The 27782-nt window shown below is 35.8% G+C and overlaps 1 protein-coding gene across 1 annotated transcript in view; it reads right to left on the reverse strand.

Annotated features, from left to right (window-relative positions):
• Window positions 1-1592: 1592 nt before the first annotated feature.
• Window positions 1593-27782, reverse strand: part of LOC142358339 (uncharacterized) — a 33730-nt gene continuing 7540 nt past the window's right edge. The window contains exons 2-5 of the mRNA XM_075409757.1: window positions 18893-19179; window positions 13735-13928; window positions 12353-12437; window positions 1593-2126 (exon numbers count right to left, since the gene is read on the reverse strand). Coding sequence (XP_075265872.1) covers window positions 1621-2126; window positions 12353-12437; window positions 13735-13928; window positions 18893-19179 — 1072 coding nt within the window. The 3' untranslated portion in view covers window positions 1593-1620. The remainder of the gene's footprint in view (window positions 2127-12352; window positions 12438-13734; window positions 13929-18892; window positions 19180-27782) is intronic.

Genomic DNA, 27782 nt, shown 5'->3' on the forward strand with positions numbered 1-27782 from the left:
TAAAATTGACGATTTCGTGTCCAAAACAATGTTCGGTGATCGAAAAAGTTAAGCCTCATCGAGCGCTGATACTTTTTTTGAAGTAATTGAAAACGTGTCCAAAATGGTTTGCTCAGTCCATTTTTTTTATTTCATCCTCAATTATGTCTATATTGTAGCCTGTACACCAAAAATGAGCACAATTGGACTAAAATTGATGATTTGGCCACCAAAACAATGTTCGGTGATAGAAAAAATTCAGATTTTTTTTTTGGAACTAGGTAAAAACTTGTCCAAATTAGATCGGTCAGTCCAAACTTTTCATTTTATCACCAATTTTGACTAAAGTGGAGTATACCTACCAGAAATGAGCACAATTGGACAAAAATTAACGATTTCGTGTCCAAAACAATGTTCGGTGATCGAAAAAGTTAAGCCTCATCGAGCGCGGATACTTTTTTGGAAGTAATTGAGAACGTGTTCAAAATAGTTTGCTCAGTCCATTTTTTTTATTTCATCCCTAATTATGTCTAAATTGGACCCTGCAAACCAAAAATGAGCACAATTGGAGTAAAATTGACGATTTGGTCACCAAAACAATGTTCGGTGATAGAAAAAATTTAGATACTTTTTTGGAACTAGGTAAAAACTTGTCCAAATTAGTTCGGTCAGTCCGAACTTTTAATTTTATCACCAATTGTTGCTAAAGTGGAGCATACCCACCAAAAATGAGCACAATTGGACTAAAATTGACGATTTCGTCTCCAAAACAATGTTCGGTGATCGAAAAAGTTAAGCCTCATCGAGCGCGGATACTTTTTTGGAAGTAATTGAAAACGTGTCCAAAATGGTTTGCTCAGTCCATTTTTTTTCATCCTCAATTATATTTAAATTGGAGCCTGCAAACCAAAAATGAGCACAATTGGACTAAAACTGACGATTTGGTCACCAAAACAATGTTCGGTGATAGAAAAAATTCAGATACTTTTTTGGAACTAGGTAAAAACTTGTCCAAATTAGTTCGGTCAGTCCGAACTTTTAATTTTATCACCAACTTTAAATTACACTCTAGAAATAAAAAGGGTGTAAAAGTGTAAAAGTAATTGATTCTTTTCATAAGGGTGGAAAAAAGGGTGTACTCTTTTATCATTCCACCCTTAATTACACTCTTTCTAGAGTGTAAAAATAAGAGTGTAAAAATAATTGATTCTTTTCATAAGGGTGGAAAAAAGGGTGTAATCTTTTATCATTCCACCCTTAATTACACTCTTTCTAAGAGTGTAAAAAGAGTGTACAAAAGAGTGTAATAACAGTGTAATTTCTTCAAATTCCACTCTTACACTCTTTTCCCCGGTAAATAAGAGTGGAAAATGGATTACACCCTAATCCCCGCTAATTAGGGGTGAAATAGGGGTGAAACCTCCTCCCGGGAAAGCGCCGGCCACGTTCTTTGGAAGTAGAATTTTTCGGTACCGGTAGAGGCTCATAATGATGCTGCTTCACGAAGGTCATAATCAGAAAACCAATCGAGGAAATCAACTAATGAATATTTGTATAATTACAAACTTAGAGGTCAAAGACAGTCAAATCCGCAAACTTTCTTATGGGCAACTCGAGTCATATTGACACATCTCCAGATTATTAGCAGAGACAGGTGGTTCTATCAGCCGGTCGACAAGCCATGAAGCACCTTTCAAAACGTGCATAGACGTCTAATCTCGAATGGCCCACAAACTTATACGGCCCTGTTGCATTCTGCTTGATAGACTTAGCAAGGGAGCCTCCAGCTGTGGTATTGAAATGGACACTCAAACTGATCACAATATTCCTGTGGAACAAATCCCAATCATTATCGACGGAAACAATTCCAGTGTAGTGTACTATAGTGCCTGACTGTTGCGTCCTTATGAACAAATTGGGGTCGAGTGGTCGCAACGTGAACATACGACAGCATCTTCTGTAGGCGGAATTTAGACTGTTGAGGTAGACTTCCGCCGCTTCCTTCAAATCCGCCAACTCAGAGGCAGTCGGAGTGGAAGATACCCACTCACAAATGCACATGTCAAACTGACCGGAGTGTTTGTCGAAGAAGTCTATATCCAGGCATGTTCTGTCCTCAGAAATTTCAGAAAGTATTCCAAGTCCACCTAAAAAATAAAACTTGACAAAATTATTTTGGAACCTTAAACTGGACTAAATCAGAACCAGGGTCGAGGTGTCAACTTTGAAAATTGCTTAAAAATGTGAGAATTGCGATAAACTCGGTGAAAAGATGTAAGAATTGGGGTTTTTAGCGTCTCTCTACTCTTTACTGCAGAAATGAATGCAAAAAAATGTAAGATTTGCGGTGATTGCGTTGCGAACGGTGAAAAAGATTAACGCTAAAAATAGCAGAGAGAAATTCTTACAGAAATTTGTCGCTAATTTCACTGCAAGTCATTGCCTTCGCCGAATTCATCGCTGAAAGATGAGGGCGCTAAGCTGCGCTAATCACCGTTTTCGCTATTCTTTTTTACGCTATTCATCGCAATTCTTAAATTGTTTTTTGAATTTTACATTTTTGTAAAAATATTAATTGATCACTGGTTTTTTGGTTCAGCAACTGCTCGAGTTGTCTCGATTATTACATTTCTGATAAACATTTTGCAATATTTCAGGTTTCATTCGTTTCTCTTCAAATAGTGTTTTCCAAGAGAATTAAAGTTATGGGCCAAAAACAATTATAACTTAGAAATAATGATGTAAAACATGTGAGTTTTAGATGAAATAGTTCAAGTAAAGTGCGTGCTGGATAAAATGTTAGTTCAAAAAATAACCATTATAAAAAACGCTGAAAAATGGAAACATTAGCATTTACTATAAAAAAATCGACTGCACATTACTAAGCAGTAATGATAAGAACAAAAAAATACGATTTTTTAGATGTCTCTATCAAGAGCAGTATTCAATGTATTCGCTTTGACGTTTTCCTATATAATGTCAAAACGATCGACAATGAATGTTTTCAATTACAAAACTTGTTGGAAAGAAAAAAGTAGATTTTTTTCACTATCTTCTGAGAAATAACTCTCCCTTAATTAAGTCTTTGTTTCAACAAAGCTCAGACTCCTTCATTATAAAATTTTAGGGGAAAAACTGTTGTAGTTGTAAAATTCTACCGTAATTTTTTATTCTGTTCTTATCAATATTGTTGCAATTGAGTTCGAATTCCCTTTTGTTGTCTTTTATTTTTGATTTCTGCTGTTCATTTTACCAATTATAATTTGCACAATTTGCACAAATTGACCCATGTTTTAATCACAGGTATCTAGTTTGAACAAACTTTTGTTTTTTGCGTAATAGTGTACCTGCTTTGAAGTGGAATTAGATTGCGGCAGGGATATCCAGTCCCCCAAAATTCAAAAACAGGATAATTAAAAAGAGCCAAAGCCAAAAGTAAGCTGAACGTAAAAAATTTAATTGATCGCTGCGGTTCGTTTGTTTACTGAAACAATTGCACAACCACTAATTTTATTTTATTTGTTGTCTCGATAATTAAATTTTGGATAAAAATTTGGGCAGCTTCCATTCAGTAGGCTTCCAATTTTCGTTTTCCTTCAAATAAGCAACTTCTAAGGTAGCCAAAGTTAAAGCTCCTACAATAACAAAAAATAATCATAATCTAATAATGGACAAAATTATGTAGTTAAATTAATTAGCTTCACAAAATGCCACAAGAAAATTGTACGCCAATTGCAACTCTATAAATCCAAAAATTTTCTCGTGCGGATGACACAAAACGTGTATTACCACACAATTTCCGGGTTTCAAGGGATCTGGGATGACACACTAGAAAATGCGAAATCACATAATTAATCATGTACTTTTACAAAAATCTTTCGGGCCTAATTTCTTGATCTTTTGGTGATTCACACAAACTAAAACCCAAAATACTCAATTAATTTGTGCAAGAAACCCACAAAAAACCCACAAGAAATTTTTCACGTAAAGGGTAAACAATTCTTGGATCTTTTCCATTTGTTATCCCCAGTACGTAATGCAAAACCCCTGATATGAACCTCCCTGTTACAGAGCACGTGTCATTATATAGTAAATCAATATGTAAAGTATGGCACGTGCGTCTGGGGCGGTGTAACAAAAACTATCCAGCAATCACTAAATGTTTCCAGGTTTTTTACATTATTTTTTTTGTGCGTTTCCAATGTGAATTGATGTGATTCTAAGCAAAAAAAAATCGAATTTCTTTTAGTAGGAAGAGTTGATCTTTTTTGTGAAATTTTATGCAAATCAAAGAGAGAATCATGTAAAGTTACATGATTTATCAGGTAACTGGGAATTTTCTCGTGGGTCACTTTGTCAAAAAAATTCAAGTAACAATACAAAACATTTCCCTTGCAGTCAGTCAAACGAACTTTCGTGTGTTCCCTTCCTTCTTCAAACAACTCACTTAAAGTTATTATACCTTAATGCAGGGCAGGGATTAATGGAGTAAAAGCAATGACACATTTGACATTTTTAATACATATATGTTTCATCCGCTTTTACGGTGCTTCAAAAATTTTAAAATAAAATTTTTTGCAAAGAGGTGTCATCATTGTTGGTTTCGTAAAAACAAGATTTACTGTTAAATCACAGGGGCGTGCTGTTTTTGAGTTTAACTATTTTTAAATTCAGGGAATTTCTCGGCTGCCATAAGCAGTTGCCCCAAATCCAAAGTGATTAAGTTCGATACTATTTTTCACAGTAACTCAAAAACGAATCAATGAATATCCACTTTTTCTTGTGGTACACACTTCATAACTCAAACACTATTCTGTATTTGATGCTGGCGTAGCCCTGTATTTGCATTCCGCCTTTGTCCAGAGCATCACTCTCTCATGTTTCTGTGACGAATCAATTATACATAAGATTCTTTGCATTGCCTCTATTTTATCCTACTATGTAGATTATAAGTAGGCAAACCAGATGTTCAGAAATGGGGGATAGGAGTAGCCCACAACATGGCGCAGTCAATCGCAAAAGAATAAGGTAGGTCAGCATTGGGATAATAATAAATTCGTTCTCAAACTGATACCAAATGACAGAATAAGCATACAATCAGTAAGTTATTATCAGTTTGAAAGAGCACCATCAGGCTATTAATGTCCGTTCTCATTTTTTGAGAGCATTTCTGTTACCAAAATATAGCGAGTAATTCCGGATTCTCATATTTGTAGACATCTCAAGTACAATGCAAATACGAGTCTAATTGTTTTTTGCCAAGTAGTAGAATATTTTTTAATACACTTATGTCATGCATCACTAAAACATTGCAGAGGATCCTGACGCGAACTTTGATGGACTTTTTATTTTGTTTTGTAAGTCTTATTTCAGTTTTCAAAAGTTTATTTCTTTTCTCCGGATCAAAAAGTGTGTGCATTTCCTTGTTGCTTATGTAGCTATTTACCTTTGGATGGGCATGGGTTTGTCTTAAAATAGCTGCCAGAAGCTTTAAAAGCTCGTAGACATGAAGATCCCTCACTACGGGTACTTTGTATTTTGATCGCAATTTGAGTGTCGATTCGAACTTTCTTTTTTTTAAAAAAAATAATTCGGATCAACAGTTTCTGTTGATTTTTAATTTTTTCCAATACTTTTTTGTAAGCAGTACCGTACACCAGTATGCCATACTGATACATTGGCTGAATAAAGGATTTATATGCTCTAAACAATGCCGAAGAAGGCAAAAACTTTTTGAGTTGATACAGCAACGGAACATTTTTGGCAGTTTTTTTTCAGCAATTGATTGGCATGCTCCTTGAAACTCAACTTGTGGTCTATTTCGAGACCCAAATACGTTGCCGAAGTCACTACATGACAATTTGGAACAAGCTGCGAAGCCTGATTGGCGCCCGCTGGCTTGCCAAAATAGGGAAAGACTGTTTAGAGTCACCCAGTTTGATATTTTTCAAAATCTTCTGCCGTGTCAGCGCCTAGTTTAGCTCTGAGAGCCGAATCGTCGGCAAACAAAACTATCTGATTTTTAGTTTGCAAAGTGGGAAGGTCATTACTGTAGATTAAAAAGAACAGTGGTCCTAAAACAGACCCCTGAGGTACTCCACAAATAACTGGTAAACAACTAGATGTGAATTGGTTGAACTCAACATATTGTTCTCAACCAGTTAGGTATGAAGTAAGAATTCAGTTTATTGGGACACGGAAGCCTAGTTTTTCAAGCTTATGAATCAAAATTTTATGGTCTACGGTGTCAAATGCTTTATCTAAGTCGAAGAAAGTTGCTTGGAAGTTTGGAGACAGTCTTATGCTTTCTACCAGTTTTAAAATTGCATCAACTGTGCTTTTTTCTCCTGGAAGCCATAATGTTCAACACTGAGTATATTAAAATTTTTTTTGAAAAGTCTGTGATGTTCCTTTCTAAAAGCTTTTCAAATATTTTAGACAGCACTGGAGTCAGTGCAATAGGTCGGTAAATAGTTTCTTTGTTCTTGACTCCATTTTTGTGTAGTGGTATTACCTTAGCTATCTTTAAAAAAGCTGGACAGTTTTTTTCTTCCAAATTTCTGCTGAATAGAATATAGAGATAAGAACCACCACTGGGTTGATAAATTTCAGGAACCAATTTGACATTTCATAGTTATCCGTAGAGCGCTTGGGTTTTAAAGACAAAATTTAATCAAAAACATCTTGAACCTCAAAGGGCTTTACATAAAAAGTATTTGAGGTCGTTGTCACATTTGCAACAGCTTCAGCTGGAATAAGGTTAGTATTGGATTTCGGTTTTTGTCCGACTTTTACGAAGAAGGTATTGAACTTTGCTGGTGTTGGGTATTCATCGATAAAAACTTTTGATTCATGGCAATCCTTCTTCAACAGTTTTAAGGTTTAGTAAAATTCTCGTGGTTTTTTCTCATAGCTAATGAGAATTTTGTGTTTAGAGAATTCTTGCTTTTTATGTTTTATCATAGCTTTGACTTGTGTTTTTCTCTTTTCCAATTCCAAAAGTTAGTGAGGGTGGGTTCGTTTTTGTACCATAGCCAGAACTGTTGTTTCAAGTTTGTTGCTTTCATTACATAATTGTCAATCCTATCTCTATGTTTTATGTTAGCTTTGTTGAATTTGAGGGTTAGGAAAGTGTCGAGTGTAATTTCTAAAACTGAGTTGAACAAAACAAAGCATGAGGTGAAAATTCTGTTTTTGATCATTAAGCGCAATGTTTAGATTGTAGTTGAAAAACAGTTTGAAGTCCTCCCGCTCAAGTTTCTTCCAGTTTCGTCTTCTGAAACCGTTTTCTGTATTCATTGTTAAGGAGGTGGGCATTTTCAACTTAACGAAACTGTGGTCACTAACATTGTAATCCTGGATATGTGTGTTGCACTCAAAATCCAAATAAAACACGTCTAGGCATCTCGGCGTGTTACCTGTAGTTCTTGCAGGATAGATATTATTTGTGTTTGTCAGACCAAATGCCTCCAATAAATATTTCAAACTCGTTGATTCATTCGTACGCAAAAGCATATTTAATTTAAGTTCCCCACATAACAAGTTATTCCCACTCAGGTATCCCAGAGCTGTTAAGTGACCAGTAAGTTTGTTAAGGAACATGTTATGAGGCATTTGTGGTGACTTATAGAGAGCTGTGTTATTCAGAATATCTTTTTGGTTCGTTTGAATTTGCAAGGTTAATATTTGCAAAAGGTCTTCGGCACTTTTTTGACAACCCTAAATTTTAGCCCGTCTTTTACACAAATTGAAACTCCGCCTCCTCTGCGGGCTTGATTGCGCATTATTGGCGAATTGAAACCATCAAGTTTATAGACGTTTGCCGGTGAATTATCTTTCAAACATGTTTCGGTCAGAACAATTGCAACAATTTTTCCAGGGTTATTTCTTCTTTCAGAACAACTCTAAACTCATCCAGATTCTTACTCGCTGACTTTAAGTTTTGTAGCAATACGCTACTTCTTTCAGATGTCAGATCTTGCATTTCAGTTATACAGAGCGTCAGTTGTTGTTTTTTTAATATCTACTTTAAATGGTTCTTGATGTAACCAGAGAAGGAAAGTCATCTCTGATCACATACTGTCCTACCACCAACTTTTTTTAGTTTGTTGTCTAGCCAGTTAACAGAAAGAAAAAATGTGAAAAAAAGAAATAAGAGTAAATGGAGGAGTGAAGAGAAGGCATCACTCCCAGATGAGAGTGGGAAAATCGACTCTCATCTCTCATTTAGTTTTAGAATTATAATTACATAGACTCATGTTTTGTATTCATTACCTTCATTTAAATTGAACGAAGGCATTCTCGTATCTTAACCCCTACCTTATACCTCAGAAATGCTCTTGAGAAATTTGAACATAAACACGAAAAAATTAAAAGAGGCAAATTAATTGCTTTAAGTCACAAGCTGCTATAATACATGAAGAATAAATTTAAATATAACAGCTCATGCAACACAAGAGTTACTTTATATTTATTGAGACAGCATCAATATATACTGGAAGTTTGAGCATTAGTTTTTTCCAGAAAAGCTTTTTCTGATCAGGCGACAAAGAATTAAATATAGCTTCAGCTTTTTCATCATCTTTTAGTGCAATGAAAGCACGTTTGAAATTAGTACTAGCACGGGCCTTAGTGTTAGGAAGATCTGATTTAGGATCGCGAAAGATGGGATTATACAGATTTTTTGAGTCCGAGAAATTGTTAGTAGCAGCATACTTTGTGTTCCTATCATTGCCTAAACAAACCGCATTTATAACACAATTTTTTATAACAGTCAGATACCCAAGCTTATCAGCGGCATGTTTTAAATCCATTTCAAAAATAGGTAAACGTTCGTTCACATAAATATTTTTGCCGTTCAATGGATTTTTCGAGTTGTTCTTAAATGATTTTTTCTTAGAGGCGGCATAAATGGCATCCCTGTCACAAAGTACACAAATTTAACGATTACAGGTTCTTTAGGATTCGCAGGCATAGATGCACGTGGCAAAATATGATAGGCTTTAAGGAGGTCTTCCGATATAAAATTTATGTTTAAAAAGTTTTTGAAGAAGTCTAGTAGGTTATCTAACAGTTTTTGCTGTTCTCAGGGGTCAAATGAAGGGTTCTTCATAACCAAGCAGTCCTTCGATATATAGCGTTCAGTGGCCCTGAGTCAGACGTTGATTTCCCCCAGCATTGAATAGATTTCTTGCAATTGATTCCGGGTTGCATGCTGATTTTCACCAACTCTCTGATCCAGTTCCATCAAAAACATGCGTAATCCCTCGTCTTGTATACTGGCCACGGCTTGGTCCTTGTTGCTAGTTTCCTCTGAACTCATATTGCAAGTATAAGTTGATAATAAACACCGGTTTTCTTTAATTTTTGTTGAATAACTGGCCTGTGTTTAAGAGAATTCAGAATTTTCGACGCAGAAAATGAGCAATTTAGTGTTCAGTTTTTAGACGCTTTTCGGTCAACTGCTCACCTCGACTGTCTTCTCCTTTGTCTATTTAATAAGTTCATCACAACAATTAAGCTAAGAAACATTTCGGGAAAAAATGACCAAAATTTCCAACGCCATGCGAAAAATCGAGGTCATACAAAAAAATTGCGTTATTTGCAAATGAAAATTGTTCTATCTATCCTTCCCGGACCACTGTCAACATCGGTTCAACCCCCGCAGAACCCATTTACGAACAACAAACTATGGACGAGATCATTTGTGCGGCAGTATACCTTGAAAATGCCAGATCAGAAACAAACTCTAAACAAACTCTTATTTGTAAAGAAGGTGGAAAGCATTTCAAAAAACAAGATACGCATAAGAAAATCATAAGCATAGAAGTGAAAAACCATTGAAAAAAAAACATTCGTCAAACAACGAATTTTTGTTCTGGACAGATTCGCCATGCGGAGCCCAAAACAAGGAAACTATGAGATAATAGACAAATTTTTGCGGCGCCATTACAGAATTTGATGAAAATAGCAACCTGAGCCACTTAGAAAAAAACTAAAAAGACTCCTATTTTTAGCATGAAAAAGGGATGTTACAGCGTTAACTTCTTCAAGAAGAATACCACACGAACGTGCTCTTCAAATCTCGAAAACCATTGAACTAAGTATTCAATATCAATCAGCGAAGCAAAGCAACCAGTCCAACCTAATCTCGTCTTTGACAATAAATGCAGAAACAGTGTCAGCCCGAACCACTGACCATCGCGTTCTAACAGAGCTCGTGATCAAGCATAGATCACATTTCACATCATTTGAACAAACTTGCTGCCAATTTCAACAAAAAATTACTTTGATCGAGTGTGTAGAAGTACTTCATAATAGCAGATTGTTTAGTCAACAATGTCGGTAATTGAATCAGAGATAACCGGAGTCTCAAACCTCGACGAGACTATCGCGTCCCCGCAACTTATTCAGAGCCAATTTGGAAGAACAGCTCCCGGGAGCCGAAGCACTTATTCAGTCACACCGGGAGAGAAAACTTTGAATATGTCAAAGATTGAACCGATAGGTGGAACCAGAACAACATGACACACTAGAGGGCACTTTCTTCTAATGAAAAATATCACTGCTGAACAACAAAGTAAATTTTAGTTGAAAAACAACACATTAGCATAACCGTTTGAAAAACACACAAAATTGTCACCCGGTGATTGGGTTAAACAATTCCCCACCCTTCTCTTATGAACATTATCAACTCTACAAATATAGTTAAATTTGCATAGTGTTATTTGCGTAGATAATTTCATAGCATTACAAAACTAGTGAAACACAGGCTCGTCGAGTAAACATTTACTTTACTTAACATTTTTGTCATCAATTGCTTAAAAATTTGAAACAAATTTCTCTCTAAATTCACTCCGAACTCTCACTTTAAATACTTTAAATTTTGTTTTAAAAATTATTTTAAATTTTTATTGTCATTAACTTTTTCTCCAGAGGGGAAATGTTGTACACGCATCATACATCAAATACTAGTACCTATTTGATATTCGCGTTAGCCTATATTTGTGCTCCTGTTTATGATGATTGAGTAATCTTATGTAGTTCATTGCATTTGACCCTGGACTTTTCACCGCTATCTGGAAAGCTAAATTTTGCTAACTTGTCTGCGTATATATAGAGCAGACTATATATGCCTTAGTTTTAAATGTGGTGATGTTTCGATTCGATGCCAAGAAATTTAATATGCTATGTTATTTTCATGAAAATACATGAAAACAGAATAAGTACCTATACCTTTTGTTGTAGATAGCGTGCAAGAGTTTTTGTAGATTGAGCAGTTCCTCAAAAATAAACGGAAATAACGGAAATTATTGCTTTTCGATGGAAAGCAGCAGTTTGCATATTGTTTCATACATTTGAGATAATTATGGTATTATATTTTTCAAATACATTTTGCCGTAAATTTTAATTATTGTTAATTTCATCCAATACAGTAAGATAGGAGAATTAATGGCGTTTGCTCAAATTATTTCAAGAGCTGTTTATCAAATTTATTGAAAATTATTTATTTCTTAAAACCATTATTCTGAAACTTCACTATTGGTGTTCACCTCAGAGACCCCTATTGGTTTAGGAAACTATTGTTTGAACTAGAAACAACAGTATGACTGAAGATTGGGAAAACTTTATGTTAAATTTAAACGCAGCTTTGCCAAACTTGAAAAACGACGCCACGACATTGCTTAATAAATCTGTCTACTAAAACGTGATTTTTGTTGTGTTTTAATCAAGATTTATGCGAGGATTTTTTTGTCGTTTCTTTGCTGAATGCAATCAAAAACTATTTTCAGGTAAACTCACCCGAACTCTTTAAATTTACCTGAACTATAATTCAGAATAAAATTTACTTGAATAAAATTTACCTGAACTACAATTCAGGTGTGGTTCAGGCGCTTTTACACCTGAATTTCACCTGAACTTCCGAATACCTGAACCCGATTCAGGTAAATTTACCTGAAGTTTTTTTAGTGTGTAGTCAACAAATTTTGTTTAGGGGACTGTTAAGAGTCTTTAATTCTAATAGCTTGAAATTTTTGTCTTCTTGTGTTTTTTTCAATATTTTGTCTTTATCTTTACAATAGCTAAGCTCGAAGAATTCGGACAGTCAGAAATAGACGTGCGTTCAAAGAAATGCCGTTAAAACGAAAACTTTATTTGCACACATTGCTGATTTTAGTGACGTACTTAGAGCTAATTTATTAATATTTGGCATAAATCTAATTGTGTTAGCAGTAAAGTTTTTCAAATATACTCTTTAACATTTTTTTAACCAGTCAAAGATTATTCAGTAAACCAAGCTCATCAAAAAATCTTTAAATTTCATCAACTAAGGGTTCGAAGAGTAGAACAGTTAAAAGATTGGGTAACTTACCATTCTCATCTCTCCTGTCAGGCATCGTGAACTTTGAGACGAGGAAATGCAGCTCCCGCATTGTGACTAGACGCCTTTGATTTATCTAGTTTAAACCTCGACTGTGGAAAAACCTCGCTCAACCACAAATACCGTGTCAATCTCACCTTGGCAAAACTTTTGATCGAGACAAGAAATTTTTCGCGATTCAATTGCTTACAAAAAATTGTATATGGCTACTTTTTCTCAGCATAACCAGGGTTGAGCAAACTTAGTCCAAACTTAGACCCGGGTTGATCAAACGACCAAATGTTTATAAAAATATCCGTTTGGTTACCTTGCTATGGTCACTAAGTCTCAATATATGGCAACTATTAACGATAGTAATTTTTCTTTGGGAAGCAAGTTTCTCTTTCTCTTCTTTCATATTAATATAACCTTCTGCAAATAATTTTGTATTCAAAATTTTGCCACTTTTGAATAAAAAGTTCAAAATTTTGCTGCCACTTTTTATTCAAAATTTTGCCACTGCAAACAATTCTTTATTAAAATTTTGTTACATTATTCAAAATTTTACCCCTTTTTATTCAAAATTTTTGCCACTGCAAATAATTTTCTATTCAAAATGTTGCCACATTTTTTTATTCAAAATTTTGCCACTTGGGTTACACATCATGCGGCGTTCCTGACGACAGTCAAATTAACTGATATGGAACATGAGTCCAAAAAAGTAAAATACAGTCACACAATCATCTTCTTATAATGACATACTAATCTAATAATCGAAACAGTGTCTCCCCGTACCGAACTCCAAGTGTTAATCAGTACTGGGCAATTGTAAATGCAAGTCTCCCATGTAATATAATTTGCTCGTTTTCTCACGTGAAATTTGCTTCTTTCAAGCGTATTAGAACAGCGCAAAAGACATTACTTTAACTGTTACGGTGGCGCAGTAAGAAGGACAAAGACGTGGGTTCGATCCCCGTACGGAACTTTATTTTCGCACTTGTATTTAGACTTGCCAAGTCTGACAAGTCTTAAATGTGTTATGATCATAGCTCTGAATCAGTACTGATATCTAGATTTGAAATTAGACTTGCCCAGTACTGATATTGACTTGGCGTTAAGTACGGGTCCTCACTTATATCTAAGCATCGCGTTTCCCCTAATCTTGTATAAATTTACCCCCCATAGACAGTTACCCCCTACTCTTAAATCAGTTTGGGGGATAATCAGGGGGGTAATTTCGACACGGGTTGGAAAGAGTATCTCCTCGCTTATATCTTAGCAGTGCGCGGCTTTAACCAATGTTAAATCAAATCAGATGTTTGAATTAAATCAATATGCCAAAAAGGTGAGATTTTTCGGGCCTTTTCCTTAGTCGAGGTCTAATTCCGAGTTACCTTTAGATTGTCCATCTCTTCCCGCGTGAAGTAATGTGTCCAATTTGCGGGTGGGATAACAATTAAAAACGGGTGGAATCTCTGAATGTGACCAAATGGGAATTGGTTCAACACCAAATCAGCCATTCCATTTCCATGGTCAGAGACAATAACAGTAATAGTATCTTCTAACTGCAAAGCTTCTTTCAAATAGTCTTATAGCAGAATCTGTTTTCTTTCCCCCAGAAACTTCAACGACTAATATAAACATAACCGACTAAATGTCGAAAGAATTGCTCTCGAACGACTAGTGGGAGCTCTAATCAATTGCGGTGTCCCGCTTTTTCACCCCTATTTATTTAACCCCCCTATCATTTAACCCCGATTTTTTCACCACTCCATCATTTAACCCCTCTATCATTTAATTCCTCTATTATTTCACTCCGATTTTGATCTTTTGTAAAATAAGGACTATTTAATTAGCAATATAGTCATTTGGACATGCCTCGCGGGCCATGGCCATGCATTAGCGGCCCGTGGGATTTGATATGAAACTATCACAACCGAGCATGGGATTAAGTTATCTACTTAATTATGACAAAATATGCCTTTAATGTCGACTGCTAATTGGCGGTATGAAATGATGGAGGGGTGAAATGATATAGGGGTTCAATGATAGAGGGGTTAAAAGATACGGGGTTAAACTATTCGGGGTTAAATGAATCGGGGTGAAAAGAAGTAGAACCTCAATTGCAGCCTGCTTCAGTCGGGGGAGGGGGGAGCCTAAATGGGACTAAGAAGTTCAATAGTGGGCTTCAAATAGAGGTTAACATATGCCACTATTAAAATTTAAAGTGAAAAATAGCACCAGTTTCGGAGAATTTTAGATCACGCGAAACGCAAAATGTCAAGGGCGTAAAAGTCACTCGAAAAGTCAAAATTGTCAAGCAAAAATTTTGCATAAAAAAGACACACTCGTAGACAATAATTGCTATGAACTTCGTCCAAGAGCAATTAATTATTATCTCTGACTTTGGACTTCTAAGTTTTTCACAAATCAAGCAATCATTGGGGCAAATTGACATTTCGAAAATTTTAAGGTTCCTTCTATTTTATTTAAGGCCTCAATATTTTTTATTAAGATTTCATTGATATCATGAGTATCGTTTCCAAAATTCCATATACCAATTTTTACTTTGAATGATTAGTAAGAATCGTGTACGGAGGTATATATCAAAAAAAGCAGTATTTTCTTTTCTGACCAGAGTTTTTACAGTATTAAAATTTAGGCTGATCATAAGAACTCAAGAATTAGATTTGATCATGATCAGTGTATCTTCAGACATCCGATTTTTTTATTCTGATTTTTTGTCTGCGCAGAGTAAAAAGTGACATGATCATAATATGGCCAGTGTTAAAATACAGAATTGAAATTCCATGATTCAGTACTGATTTACTCTGAAACCTTACTCCGGAACCAGACTAAAGTAACCAAATACACCAAGAATATTACCAATAATCTTGGTTAACAGACTTTAGTAACTAGATATAACAAAGATATTACAAAGAAATCTCAGCAACCAGACGTAAACTATCAAGAATTTTAGAAGCCAGATTTGTTTCACTTAATTAGTAACAAGTAGGTTATCATGAATCTTAGTAACAAGAATTAGTAATCGGATAATCAGATATAACATGGATTTTAACAAGAATCTCAAAACTAATGTTGCTGACGGGATGTGATTGAATAGTAGAAATTCGACATATTGCTGTAAATAAATAGTAGAAATTCGACATTATTTTGCTGTAAAAAAAATTTTCAAAAGTTATTGTTTATATAAACGTTCATTTTTTATATCATTTGTGCAAAATTTTGAATGATTCCGTACATTTGCCATTTTTTAAAATGGTGCGTGAATAATCACACGACAAACAAACAATAAAAACTCAGAAAAGACGAGAGCAAAAATCAGAAAAAAATAGCCAATTCAGAAAAAAATAGCCAATTAAACATTTACGTACGTTATCATATATTAATAAAAAAAGAAAACCTCAACATGAGTAAATGTAATGAAAATTTATTCAGACCGGAGAAGAAAATATATACAGAAAAAGAATACAAACATAATCGACAACCGTTGGAAGAATTGCTCTCGAACGACTAGTGGGGGCGCAAGACTATTGCAGCCTATTTCAGTCGGGAGACGTAACTAATATCATTAAGCGGAGCTTCAAAAAGCCGTAGTTATAAATAACCATAACCTCTAAAAAAATTTAATTTGGAAAAAAAACCATAAAAATTACTTGAAAATTCAAAACAGTCAAGCAAAAATTTTGCAAAAGAACAGAGCATTTAAAATTTAAAGATGTGCTGTTCCCGGCTATTTCAATGTATTTCAAGAGAAGTCCCCAATTTTCAATGTTATTAAGTGCACATTTGTTTACTATATAAATTCACCAGCAGCAAACGCGAACTTTTGACAGAAAACAAGTGTTTTTTACGGAAACTTAAAACAAAGAAATTAAATCCACAGTCTATTTTTTAAAACAAATTTCAGCTTAAATAAGCTCCAAACTGCAGTATAGTAAAACATATTAGGAGGACAAACTAAACAAGCTTTTAAATGCTCAACACCCCAACCGTTTTGATTAAAATGACTAAGCGTTTATAGAAAAAAAGTTGTGTAGCGTCTGCAGAAAAAATTCTCAGCACGTTGGAATTTACCAGTAAGCTGTTCTTTCACGGCAATTTGTACGCCAGGCAATGGTTTCGCCGCTAAGAAAACAATTGGAATTTTTTGGACTCAAGAGCTCAAAAAGTTGTTTTTATTGCGCATCTTACAAATGATTGAAAACACCCAAAAAGTCTCATGCTTAAGATGCTGCTTCAGTTGGGAAACCTTTATGGTCGTCAAAATAAAAGCACCTGAAAACATAACCAACTAACATCGGGCGAATTGATCTCAAACGACCGGCGAACGGTTGGCTTCGTCAGTAGCAAGAGGCGGTTTAGTGAGGCTAGCTTTAGTTTGATTCGACTCTTCAACTTTTAGTTTTCTATCCTTGTTAGTAAATAAATCAAATAGAAACTGATATTTTGAAAATTTGCAAACTATTGCAAAAATTTGAAAAAAAGCTACCAGATTTTGCAGTGAAAACGTTCAAAACTACTTTGTCTCTGGAGTTATGTCAAGTAACCCATCTACAAGAATTGAAAAGCTTCGTTGGCCAGTAATGATCGTTAAACTCAGAAAAGTACAAAAATATTCAAAAATTCGGAAAACAATCGCCAATTTTAACAAAATCTTGATAAAGTTCAAGATATTAAAATATTTAAAACCACTTCATTGTCTTAAGAGATTATCCAGTATCCCTATTTCAAGCTTTAAATAGTTTCACTGGCTCATAAAGATCTTTAAACTTGGAACATGATAATAAAATTTTAAAAGATTTGAAAAAAGTAAACTTTATCAAAAATTTAAAGTTGGAGTCATTGAAATATTGATAACCGTTCCATTAACTCTAAAAACAAGGCCACAGCTTATCATCAAAACTTGGAGGAGGTTGCTAGGACCCTGTTGTCGGAAAAAATGATAAAAAAGCCCAAAAAAATTTAAAAACTTGAAAAAATTGCTAATAATTTTAAAAAATTGCTGATACTAAAATCTTGAAAAGCATTCCATTACATCTAGAATGATGCAGTGTCCTATAATCAAATTATTTTCCAATATTTTAATTTCAAAACCTAACTGAGATTTTCTGTTAGGTTGAAAAACCTGAATAATGACAATAAGTATCAAAAAAAGTTTTGTAAAAAAAATACTAAAATTAATGGTGTTGAAATCTTGAGAAACATTCAATTACATTTAGAAACTGCACAACAACCTATTGCAAAACTCTAGAGGACGTTTCGCGGCTCTTGAAGTCGGAGAAACCTAAGAACTGACAAAATTTTCAAAAAACTTGAAAAAGTTTGAAAATTTTGTCGAAAAACTTTGTGAGAATAAAAAGTTTACAACTATTAAAATGTTTTTGAGAGCAATTAAAAAATCACTTGAAGAATCTGATTTGACGCATTTGCAAACCCTTAAATAACCTGTTCATGCAAATCTGGATACGTCAGAAAAAATAAATTGAAAAATCTCAACAAACAACTTTATTGCAATTTGAACAACTTTTTGGACCTTTTCCATTTGTGCCCCCCCGAGTGCGTTATGCGTTCCCCCGCTACACGGTACGTGGCATTAGATAGTGAATCATCATGTAAAATGTGGCAGGTGCGTCTGGAGGGGGTGGAAATAATATGCGCCCACTAAGCTGGGGGCGCAAAGGGAAAAGATCGAAATTTTTTTTTCAGTGGAAAAGTCTTCACAAAATTTATTTTCATTCCATATTCTAGGCGTCTTCAGTTTTTTGCAGAACGTGCGCTTATTCACGTACAGTTTTCAGCTTAAATGGCGCAAAAAATACAAGTTTTCACTGTTACTTATTGCCTTCGATTGTAAACACGTATGCCCAATTCTTGCGAGGACAAAATAAAATCAAGGTGACTAAAAAATGCTAAGTGGCAAAAATGCATTAAGAAAGACAAAAATAGCCGATAGAAGTTTTGTTTGAGGGTAATTCAAGAAAATTCAATTTGGATATTTTCAATCGAATAATAGAAGAACGTGATGCTTGAAGATATTAAAAGCTCTCTTTTGTTTAGCTGAGTTACATCATTACGTTTATCATCTAGTTATTTTAGACCTAAAAATCTCCTGAAATCTGGGCTGATAGAAATTAGGAAAACTTGCACATTATTTCAGGCAGTTGTTTACTGTCTCCTCTGAACAGCGACGGCTCACTTAGGTTCTTATAAACTCTTTGTTATTGAGAGTTAGAGGTAATAAATGAACAGTTACGAATGAATAAAGACAGCAATGGCCAATTTTTTTAATGAAAAACCCTAAAAACAAACATTAAATTTAGATATTGCCAAGTAGGAGTTTTGGTTTTTGTATAAAAAAAACAAAATTAACAGTTTTCATTGATATAAGAAAATGTTACTAACCCAGGATTCCTAGGTACAAAATTTCAGAGAATACGGACTCGACGCCTACGAAGAAAGTGCAATGCTTGTTAACGCCGATTTCTAATGAAAAGGGGAACGTTTCAACGGGGAATATAAAACAGATACCAGACAGCAGGTCGTCAATGGGAGTACCCGACATTATTCCATTTCTGTGGTTGACACAAGTTTCAAAATAAGTCATAAACTTCAATTGGTTAGATATCCACCGCTTCTGTAGCCTCAAGTGACGTTCCAACTGGTTCTGGACATAGTTGCGGCCGTTGAAACATTTTCCAGCTCTATTGAACATTACAAGGTCACCTGAAGACGCTCTTGCCATCTCGCACATTGTGATTCCCAGTCCTATATCATCCAGTGCCATGTTCTGGACTGTCTTCTGGTACCACTGGTAGCTTAAACAATCTTAGAGCGCTTAATTTTTCCTTTATTAACCTAGATCAATTAAATACTGCAAACATCAGTTTTTATGAAATTAGGTCTCAGCAATTGGTGAAAAACGTCGAAAACATTGTTTATCACTGGAATAATTTGAATATAATTACCCACTTTTTATATAATTTTTAATTATAAGATGTTTAATTGCAAAAGAATATCTTAGTGCCTCTTGATCTTTATTAGCTGAAAACAATTTTTGATGTTATAATTTTTGATTTCAACCAAAATGATTTTTGCTGCTCAACAATTCCAAATAGGTAAGGCCAGACATTTTAAACGTCATAACATTATAAGGAGGAAATCATTATTTTTTCTTTAACCCCCCTCGCCCGCAGCGCTATACTAAGCAATAACCTATTAAACATAAACGTCGGATAAATTGCTCTCGAACGACAGGCGGCGCAATTTAACTCAGGAGCTGTGACTTGGATAAATATTTCTTTATTGGTGCGAAAACAGGTGTCAGGACAAGTTGCCTAATTCCATTTTACACAATGCCATTTTACCCAATGCCAACTTACCCAATTTACCCTACTGCTAAATTAACCAGATCAACTATTTAGTCGACTATAAAATTAATGGCCCGTGGGACTTGACATGAAACTGTCACAACCGAACATGGGATTAGCCGACTATATAATTATATGGCCTGTGGGATTTAATATGAAACTGTCACAACCAGACATGGGATTAGCCGACTATATAATTAAATGGTCTGTGGGACTTGATACGAAACCATCGCAACCGAATATGGGATTATATTTTCCAGAAATATTTTAAATCATCCCTGTAATAGCGACTGCTAATTGTTAAGCGGATAATTGAAGGAAAAGATCAAAGAGCATTGGTTAAGCTTGTATTGGGTAAATTTGCATGTTGGGTAAAATGGCACTGGGTAAAAAGAAATTAGGTAAATTTTAATGCAACTGCGAAAACATCAGCCGATGGTAGGTTTCAAAAGCCCACCTTTTGAGTCTGATTTCACTCCCTCGATGGATGTATAGCCCTTTCGTCTATCAGGGACTTGCCATAGAGTCTCTAAAACTCGGCTTTAATAGAACAAAAAACTCTCTTTTGGAGTGAGAGCAATTGAAACCACTAAAAAGAAGATGTGTGTGAAAATGTCACCTGAGAAGTCAAACATTATTTTTGAAGAAAAACGGAAAACGGTCTAGCAAAAAATTTGCATAAAAAGACACACACGTATACAATAAATGTTTCGCATCTAAGAGCAATTAATCATTGCCATTAATACCAGAAATATCAGGGGTTTTCCATTATTGTTCATACCAAAAGTTAAGATACGTAGTATTATCCAAAAACAGACAAATGGGAAAATCATTGACTTTGTATTTCCGGTCATATATTTCTCCTCTTGTTTCTTGAATTCCGGGCTTGTAGTTATAAATATTTATTAGATGGTTAAATATATAGCTATTCTCCAAAAAAAGAAAGCAATTAAATTATTTAATTCCGCAAAAAGAACAGTCTCTGTTCAAATGTAAATTCGAGGCGTATTCAAAAAGATTGTATATGTTTTGTTTTAAAGTTCTAAGTCTTGTCGGAACCTTGAAATCAAGGAAAATTTTGATCTAATTCTGAACACTTCACTGTTAATGATATTTTAAGCCTTTAACCAGCTTTCAACTCTGAGTATCAACGGTTTGCTCCAATTGTTTCAAGGACTTTTTAGGAACTTCGCTAAATTCATTTACACCCAGGTTGAGGCGCAGACTCAAACAGTTTCAAGATGAGACCAAATTGATTTTGTTTTCTTTAGCAATATTTGTACATTTGGTTTTTCCTTGAATGAATTAATTACTGCAGACATCAGTTTTTATAAAATTAGGTCTCAGAAATTGTTGAAAAACCTTAACAACTTTGTTTATCACTGGAAAAATTTGAATTTAATTAACCACTTTTTATATAATTTTGAATTGTAAGATGTTTAATTTCAAAAGAATATCTTAGTGCCACTTGATATTTCTTAGCTGAAAAAACTTTTTGCTGTTATAATTTTCGATTTCTCACCAAAATGATTTTTGTTGCTCAACAATTCAAAAGAGGTAATGCTAGACATTTTAAACGTCATATCATTATTAGGAGCAAATCAATATTTTCCCATCGCATTTTTCACCTCGCAATTTTTCATTATAACCCCCGCCCTCATGGCTATACGATGCAAAAACCTATTAGACATAAACGTCGAAAAAATTGCTTTGGATTATCAGGTGGCGGAAATTAATTCAGGAGCTGTGGCCTTCAGAATGGTGTCTTTATTTGTGTGAAAACAGGTGTTGGTATAATTTGCCCAATGCCTTTTTACCCGATGCCAACTTACCCAATTTACCCTATTGCTAAATTAACAAGAACGACTGTTTAGCCGACTATAATATTATTGGCCCGTGGAACTTGATATGGAACTTTCACAACCGAACATGGGATTAGCCGACTATATAAATAAATTGCCTGTGGGACTCGATATTAAACTATCACAATTGTATATGAAATTATATTGTCCACAAAAAATTTAAATCATCCTTGTAAAAGCGAATGGTAATCTTTAATCGGACAATTGAACGAAAAGATTAAAGAGCGTTGGGTAAGTTGGTATTGGTTAAAATAGCATTGGGTAAAATGGCATTGGGTAAAATGGCGTAGGGTAAAATGAAAATGTGTAAAATGGAATTGGGTAAATTTTCATCCAACCGCAAAAACCTCAGCCAATGGTAAGTTTTAAAAGCCCACCTCCTGAGTCTGATTTCATTACCTCGATGGAGGTACTGCCCACTCGTCTATCAGAGACTTGTCATAGAGTCTCTAAGAATTGCTTTTTTTAACAACAAACTTTTTTTTTGGAGTACGAGCATTTGAAACCACTAAAAAATCAAGAAGAGAAAGGTCACCTGAGAAATCGAATATTATTTTTGAAGAAGAACGCAAAACGTTAACGCGAAGAATTTGCATAAAAAGACACACACGTACACAATAAATGTTTCGCATTTAAGAGCAATTAATCACAGCCATTACTACCAGAAATATAAGGGTTTTTCCATTATTGCTCATACCAAAAGTTAAGAAACGTAGTATTAAACACCTAATTAATTTAACACCTAATTAATTTAACTCCTCAAAAGAACAATCCGTCTGAACACCTAATTAATTTAACTCCTCAAAACACCTAATTAATTTAACTCCTCAAAACACCTAATTAATTTAACTCCTCAAAAGAACAATCCGTCTGAACCCCTAATTAATTTAACTCCTCAAAACACCTAATTAATTTAACTCCTCAAAAGAACAATCCGTCCGTCAAGCAGAGTCACTTAACGATTACTTAAAACACGAAACGCGCACGTTTTAAAATGACGAAAGTCAATGGAAGTCAACTTCTGGCTAAGTTGGAACTTCTGGCATTTTAACTTCTAGCACTGCAGACTTTCGGAATTTTAAATTGTGCACGTTTCGCATTTTAAGTAATGGTTAAGTGACTCTGCTTGAGGTCACTAAAATTTCTGGCCTTTATCGAGAACCGCGAAGAGTTTCGAGATATTAAGTCAGAATTTAGAATTGACATTTGCAGAGTCACTTAACCATGCACTATATGCACATAGTCCGACAAATTGTGAGCGCTAGTCATCCACTCACAAAATGTGACGTTAGTTTATTATTTTCAGAGAATATTTTTAATGAAACTTCATAAAGGAGAACATCGCAATTATTAATGAATTTAGCGAATTTGCTAAGTCACTGAGAACTTCTGGCGTTTATCGAGAACCACGAAACGGTTCGAGATATTAAGTCAGGATTTCGAAGTGACTTCTGCAGAGTCACTTAACCATGCTTAAAACACGAAACGCGCACGTTTTAGAATGACGAAAGTCAACTTTTGGCTAAGTAGCAACTTCTAGCATTTTGACTTCTGGCACTGGAGACTTTTGTCATTTCAAAACGTGCGCGTTTTGTGTCTTAAGCTTGGTTACGTGTCTCTGCAAAAGTCACCTTTAAATTCTGACTTAATATCTCGAACTGCTTCGCGGTTCACGATAAACGCCCGAAGTTCACAGTAACTTCAAGTAGAGTCACGTAACCAGTACTTCCAGATGAAAAGAAATGCGATAGCATCTAATTTATTAAATGAAAGTCGCACTTGAACGCAATGGTTAACAACGCTCCTATCTTCCACATGCTTTAACGATCCTTTAACATGCTTAAGTGCCTGATCTGTAAATGTTTCTTTGCTCAATAGGCGTACGGCTTAGCAAAAACAAGCGAGACAAAAAGCCATCAACCAATTTTCGTATGTAGCCACTACGGATAGACAACAATAACAGGCGTCGGTAGTGCAAGGGATTCGAACTTTAGCTGTGAAGCGAGGGGCATGGGTTCGAGACTGAATCGGTGCAAAGAATGGCCTCTGTTTTTTGTCTCATGAATGGTGAATCTTGTTTTTCATCCACTACTGTGTTTCGTTCCTGCTCCCTTCTTTATTTCCCTTCTTATTTATTCTTCTATATCTAATTTGTTAAATGTAAGTCGCACTTGAACGCAATGGTTAACAACGCTCCTATCTTCACATGCTTTAACGATCCTTTAACATGCAGCCTACACGGCCATGCTTAAGTGACTGATCTTCAAATTTTTTTTTGCTCATTAAGCACACAGCTTAGAAAAAACAAGCGAGACTGAAAGCCATCGACCAATATTTTTTGTATGTAGCCGATTCAATAGACAGCAGTAACAGGCGTCGGTATCCCAAGGGATTAGACCTGCGGCTGTGAAGTGAGAGGAATGGGTTCGAGCCCGAGTGGGTGCCAGAAATGGCCCTTGTTTTTTGTCTCAAAAATGGTGAATCTTGTTTTTCATCCACTACTGTGTTTCCTTCTTGCTCCCTTCTTTACTTTCTTTCTTATCGATTCTTCTATATCTAATATATTAAATGTACGTCGCACTTGAACGCAACGGTTAACACCGCTCCTATCTTCACATGCTTTAACGATCCTTTAACATGCAGCCTACACGACCATGCTTAAGTGACTGATCTTCAATTGTTTTTTTTTGCTCATTAAGCACACAGCTTAGAAAAAACAAGCGAGACTGAAAGCCATCGACCAATATTTGTTGTATGTAGCCGATTCAATAGACAGCAGTAACAGGCGTCGGTAGCCCAAGGGATTAGACCTGCGGATGTTAAGTGAGGGGAATGCGTTCGAGCCCGAGTGGGTGCCAGAAATGGCCCTTGTTTTTTGTCTCAAAAATGGTGAATCTTGTTTTTCATCCACTACTGTGTTTCCTTCTTGCTCCCTTCTTTGTTTTCCTTCTTATCGATTCTTCTACATCTAATTTATAAAATGTACGTCGCACTTGAACGCAACGGTTAACAAGGCTCCTATCTTCACATGTTTTCACGATCCTTAAACATGCAGCCTATACAACCATGCTTAAGTGCCTGATCTGTAAATGTTTCTTTGCTCAATAAGCGTACGGCTTAGCAAAAACAAACGAGACAAAAAGCCATCAACCAATTTTCGTATGTAGCCACTACGGATAGACAACAATAATAGGCGTCGGTAGTGCAAGGGATTCGAACTGTAGCTGTGAAGCGAGGGGCATGTGTTCGAGACAGAATCGGTGCAAAGAATGGCCTCTGTTTTTTGTCTCATAAATGTTGAATCTTGTTTTTCATCCACTACTGTGTTTCGTTCCTGCTCCCTTCTTTATTTCCCTTCTTAATTATTCTTCTATATCTAGTTTGTTAAATGTAAGTCGCACTTGAACGCAATGGTTAACAACGCTCCTATCTTCACATGCTTTAGCGATCCTTTAACATGCAGCCTACACGGCCATGCTTAAGTGACTGATCTTCAAATTTTTTTTGCTCATTAAGCACACAGCTTAGAAAAAACAAGCGAGACTGAAAGCCATCGACCAATATTTTTGTGTGTAGCCGATTCAATAGACAGCAGTAACAGGCGTCGGTATCCCAAGGGAATAGACCTGCGGCTGTGAAGTGAGGGGAATGGGTTCGAGCCCGAGTGGGTGCCAGAAATGGCCCTTGTTTTTTGTCTCAAAAATGGTAAATCTTGTTTTTCATCCACTACTGTGTTTCCTTCTTGCTCCCTTCTTTATTTTCCTTCTTATCGATTCTTCTATATCTAATATATTATATGTACGTCGCACTTGAACGCAACGGTTAACAACGCTCCTATCTTCACATGCTTTAACGATCCTTTAACATGCAGCCTACACGACCATGCTTAAGTGACTGATCTTCAATTTTTTTTTTGCTCATTAAGCACACAGCTTAGAAAAAACAAGCGAGACTGAAAGCCATCGACCAATATTTGTTGTATGTAGCCGATTCAATAGACAGCAGTAACAGGCGTTGGTAGCCCAAGGGATTAGACCTGCGGCTGTGAAGTGAGGGGAATGCGTTCGAGCCCGAGTGGGCGCCAGAAATGGTCCTTGTTTTTTGTCTCAAAAATGGTGAATCTTGTTTTTCATCCACTACTGTGTTTCCTTCTTGCTCCCTTCTTTGTTTTCCTTCTTATCGATTATTCTACATCTAATTTATAAAATGTACGTCGCACTTGAACGCAACGGTTAACAAGGCTCCTATCTTCACATGTTTTCACGATCCTTAAACATGCAGCCTATACAACCATGCTTAAGTGCCTGATCTGTAAATGTTTCTTTGCTCAATAAGCGTACGGCTTAGCAAAAACAAACGAGACAAAAAGCCATCAACCAATTTTCGTATGTAGCCACTACGGATAGACAACAATAATAGGCGTCGGTAGTGCAAGGGATTCGAACTGTAGCTGTGAAGCGAGGGGCATGTGTTCGAGACAGAATCGGTGCAAAGAATGGCCTCTGTTTTTTGTCTCATAAATGTTGAATCTTGTTTTTCATCCACTACTGTGTTTCGTTCCTGCTCCCTTCTTTATTTCCCTTCTTAATTATTCTTCTATATCTAGTTTGTTAAATGTAAGTCGCACTTGAACGCAATGGTTAACAACGCTCCTATCTTCACATGCTTTAGCGATCCTTTAACATGCAGCCTACACGGCCATGCTTAAGTGACTGATCTTCAAATTTTTTTGCTCATTAAGCACACAGCTTAGAAAAAACGAGCGAGACTGAAAGCCATCGACCAATATTTTTGTGTGTAGCCGATTCAATAGACAGCAGTAACAGGCGTCGGTATCCCAAGGGATTAGACCTGCGGCTGTGAAGTGAGGGGAATGGGTTCGAGCCCGAGTGGGTGCCAGAAATGGCCCTTGTTTTTTGTCTCAAAAATGGTAAATCTTGTTTTTCATCCACTACTGTGTTTCCTTCTTGCTCCCTTCTTTATTTTCCTTCTTATCGATTCTTCTATATCTAATATATTATATGTACGTCGCACTTGAACGCAACGGTTAACAACGCTCCTATCTTCACATGCTTTAACGATCCTTTAACATGCAGCCTACACGACCATGCTTAAGTGACTGATCTTCAATTTTTTTTTGCTCATTAAGCACACAGCTTAGAAAAAACAAGCGAGACTGAAAGCCATCGACCAATATTTGTTGTATGTAGCCGATTCAATAGACAGCAGTAACAGGCGTCGGTAGCCCAAGGGATTAGACCTGCGGCTGTGAAGTGAGGGGAATGCGTTCGAGCCCGAGTGGGCGCCAGAAATGGTCCTTGTTTTTTGTCTCAAAAATGGTGAATCTTGTTTTTCATCCACTACTGTGTTTCCTTCTTGCTCCCTTCATTGTTTTCCTTCTTATCGATTATTCTACATCTAATTTAACAAATGTACATCATACTTGAACGCAACGGTTAACAACGCTCCTATCTTCACATGCTTTAACGATCATTTAACATGCAGCCTACACGACCATGCTTAAGTGCCTGATCTGTAAATGTTCTTTTTGCTCATTAAGCATACGGCTTAGCAAAAACAAGCGAGACAAAAAGCCATCGACCAATTTTCGTATGTAGCCACTATGGATAGACAACAATAACAGGCGTGGGTAGTGCAAGGGATTAGAACTGTGGCTGTGAATCGAGGGGCATGGGTTCGAGCCTGAGTCGGTGCCAGAAATGGCCTCTGTTTTTTGTGTCATAAATAGTGAATCTTGTTTTTCATCCACTACTGTGTTTCGTTCTTGCTCCCTTCTTTATTTCCCTTCCTATTTATTCTTCTATATCTAATTTATTAAATGAAATTCGCACTTGAACGCAATGGTTAACAACGCTCCTATCTTCACATGCTTTAACGATCCTTTAACATGCAGCCTACACGACCATGCTTATGTGCCTGATCTGTAAATGTTTCTTTGCTCAATAAGTTTACGGCTTAGCAAAAACAAGCGAGACAAAAAGCCATCAACCAATTTTCGTATGTAGCCACTACGGATAGACAACAATAACAGGCGTCGGTAGTGCAAGGGATTCGAACTGTAGCTGTGAAGCGAGGGGCATGGGTTCGAGACTGAATCGGTGCAAAGAATGGCATCTGTTTTTTGTCTCATAAATGGTGAATCTTGTTTTTCATCCACTACTGTGTTTC

This window comes from Convolutriloba macropyga, unplaced genomic scaffold (assembly GCF_964194025.1).
Source record: "Convolutriloba macropyga unplaced genomic scaffold, txConMacr16.3 SCAFFOLD_730, whole genome shotgun sequence".
NCBI lineage: Eukaryota > Metazoa > Xenacoelomorpha > Acoela > Convolutidae > Convolutriloba > Convolutriloba macropyga.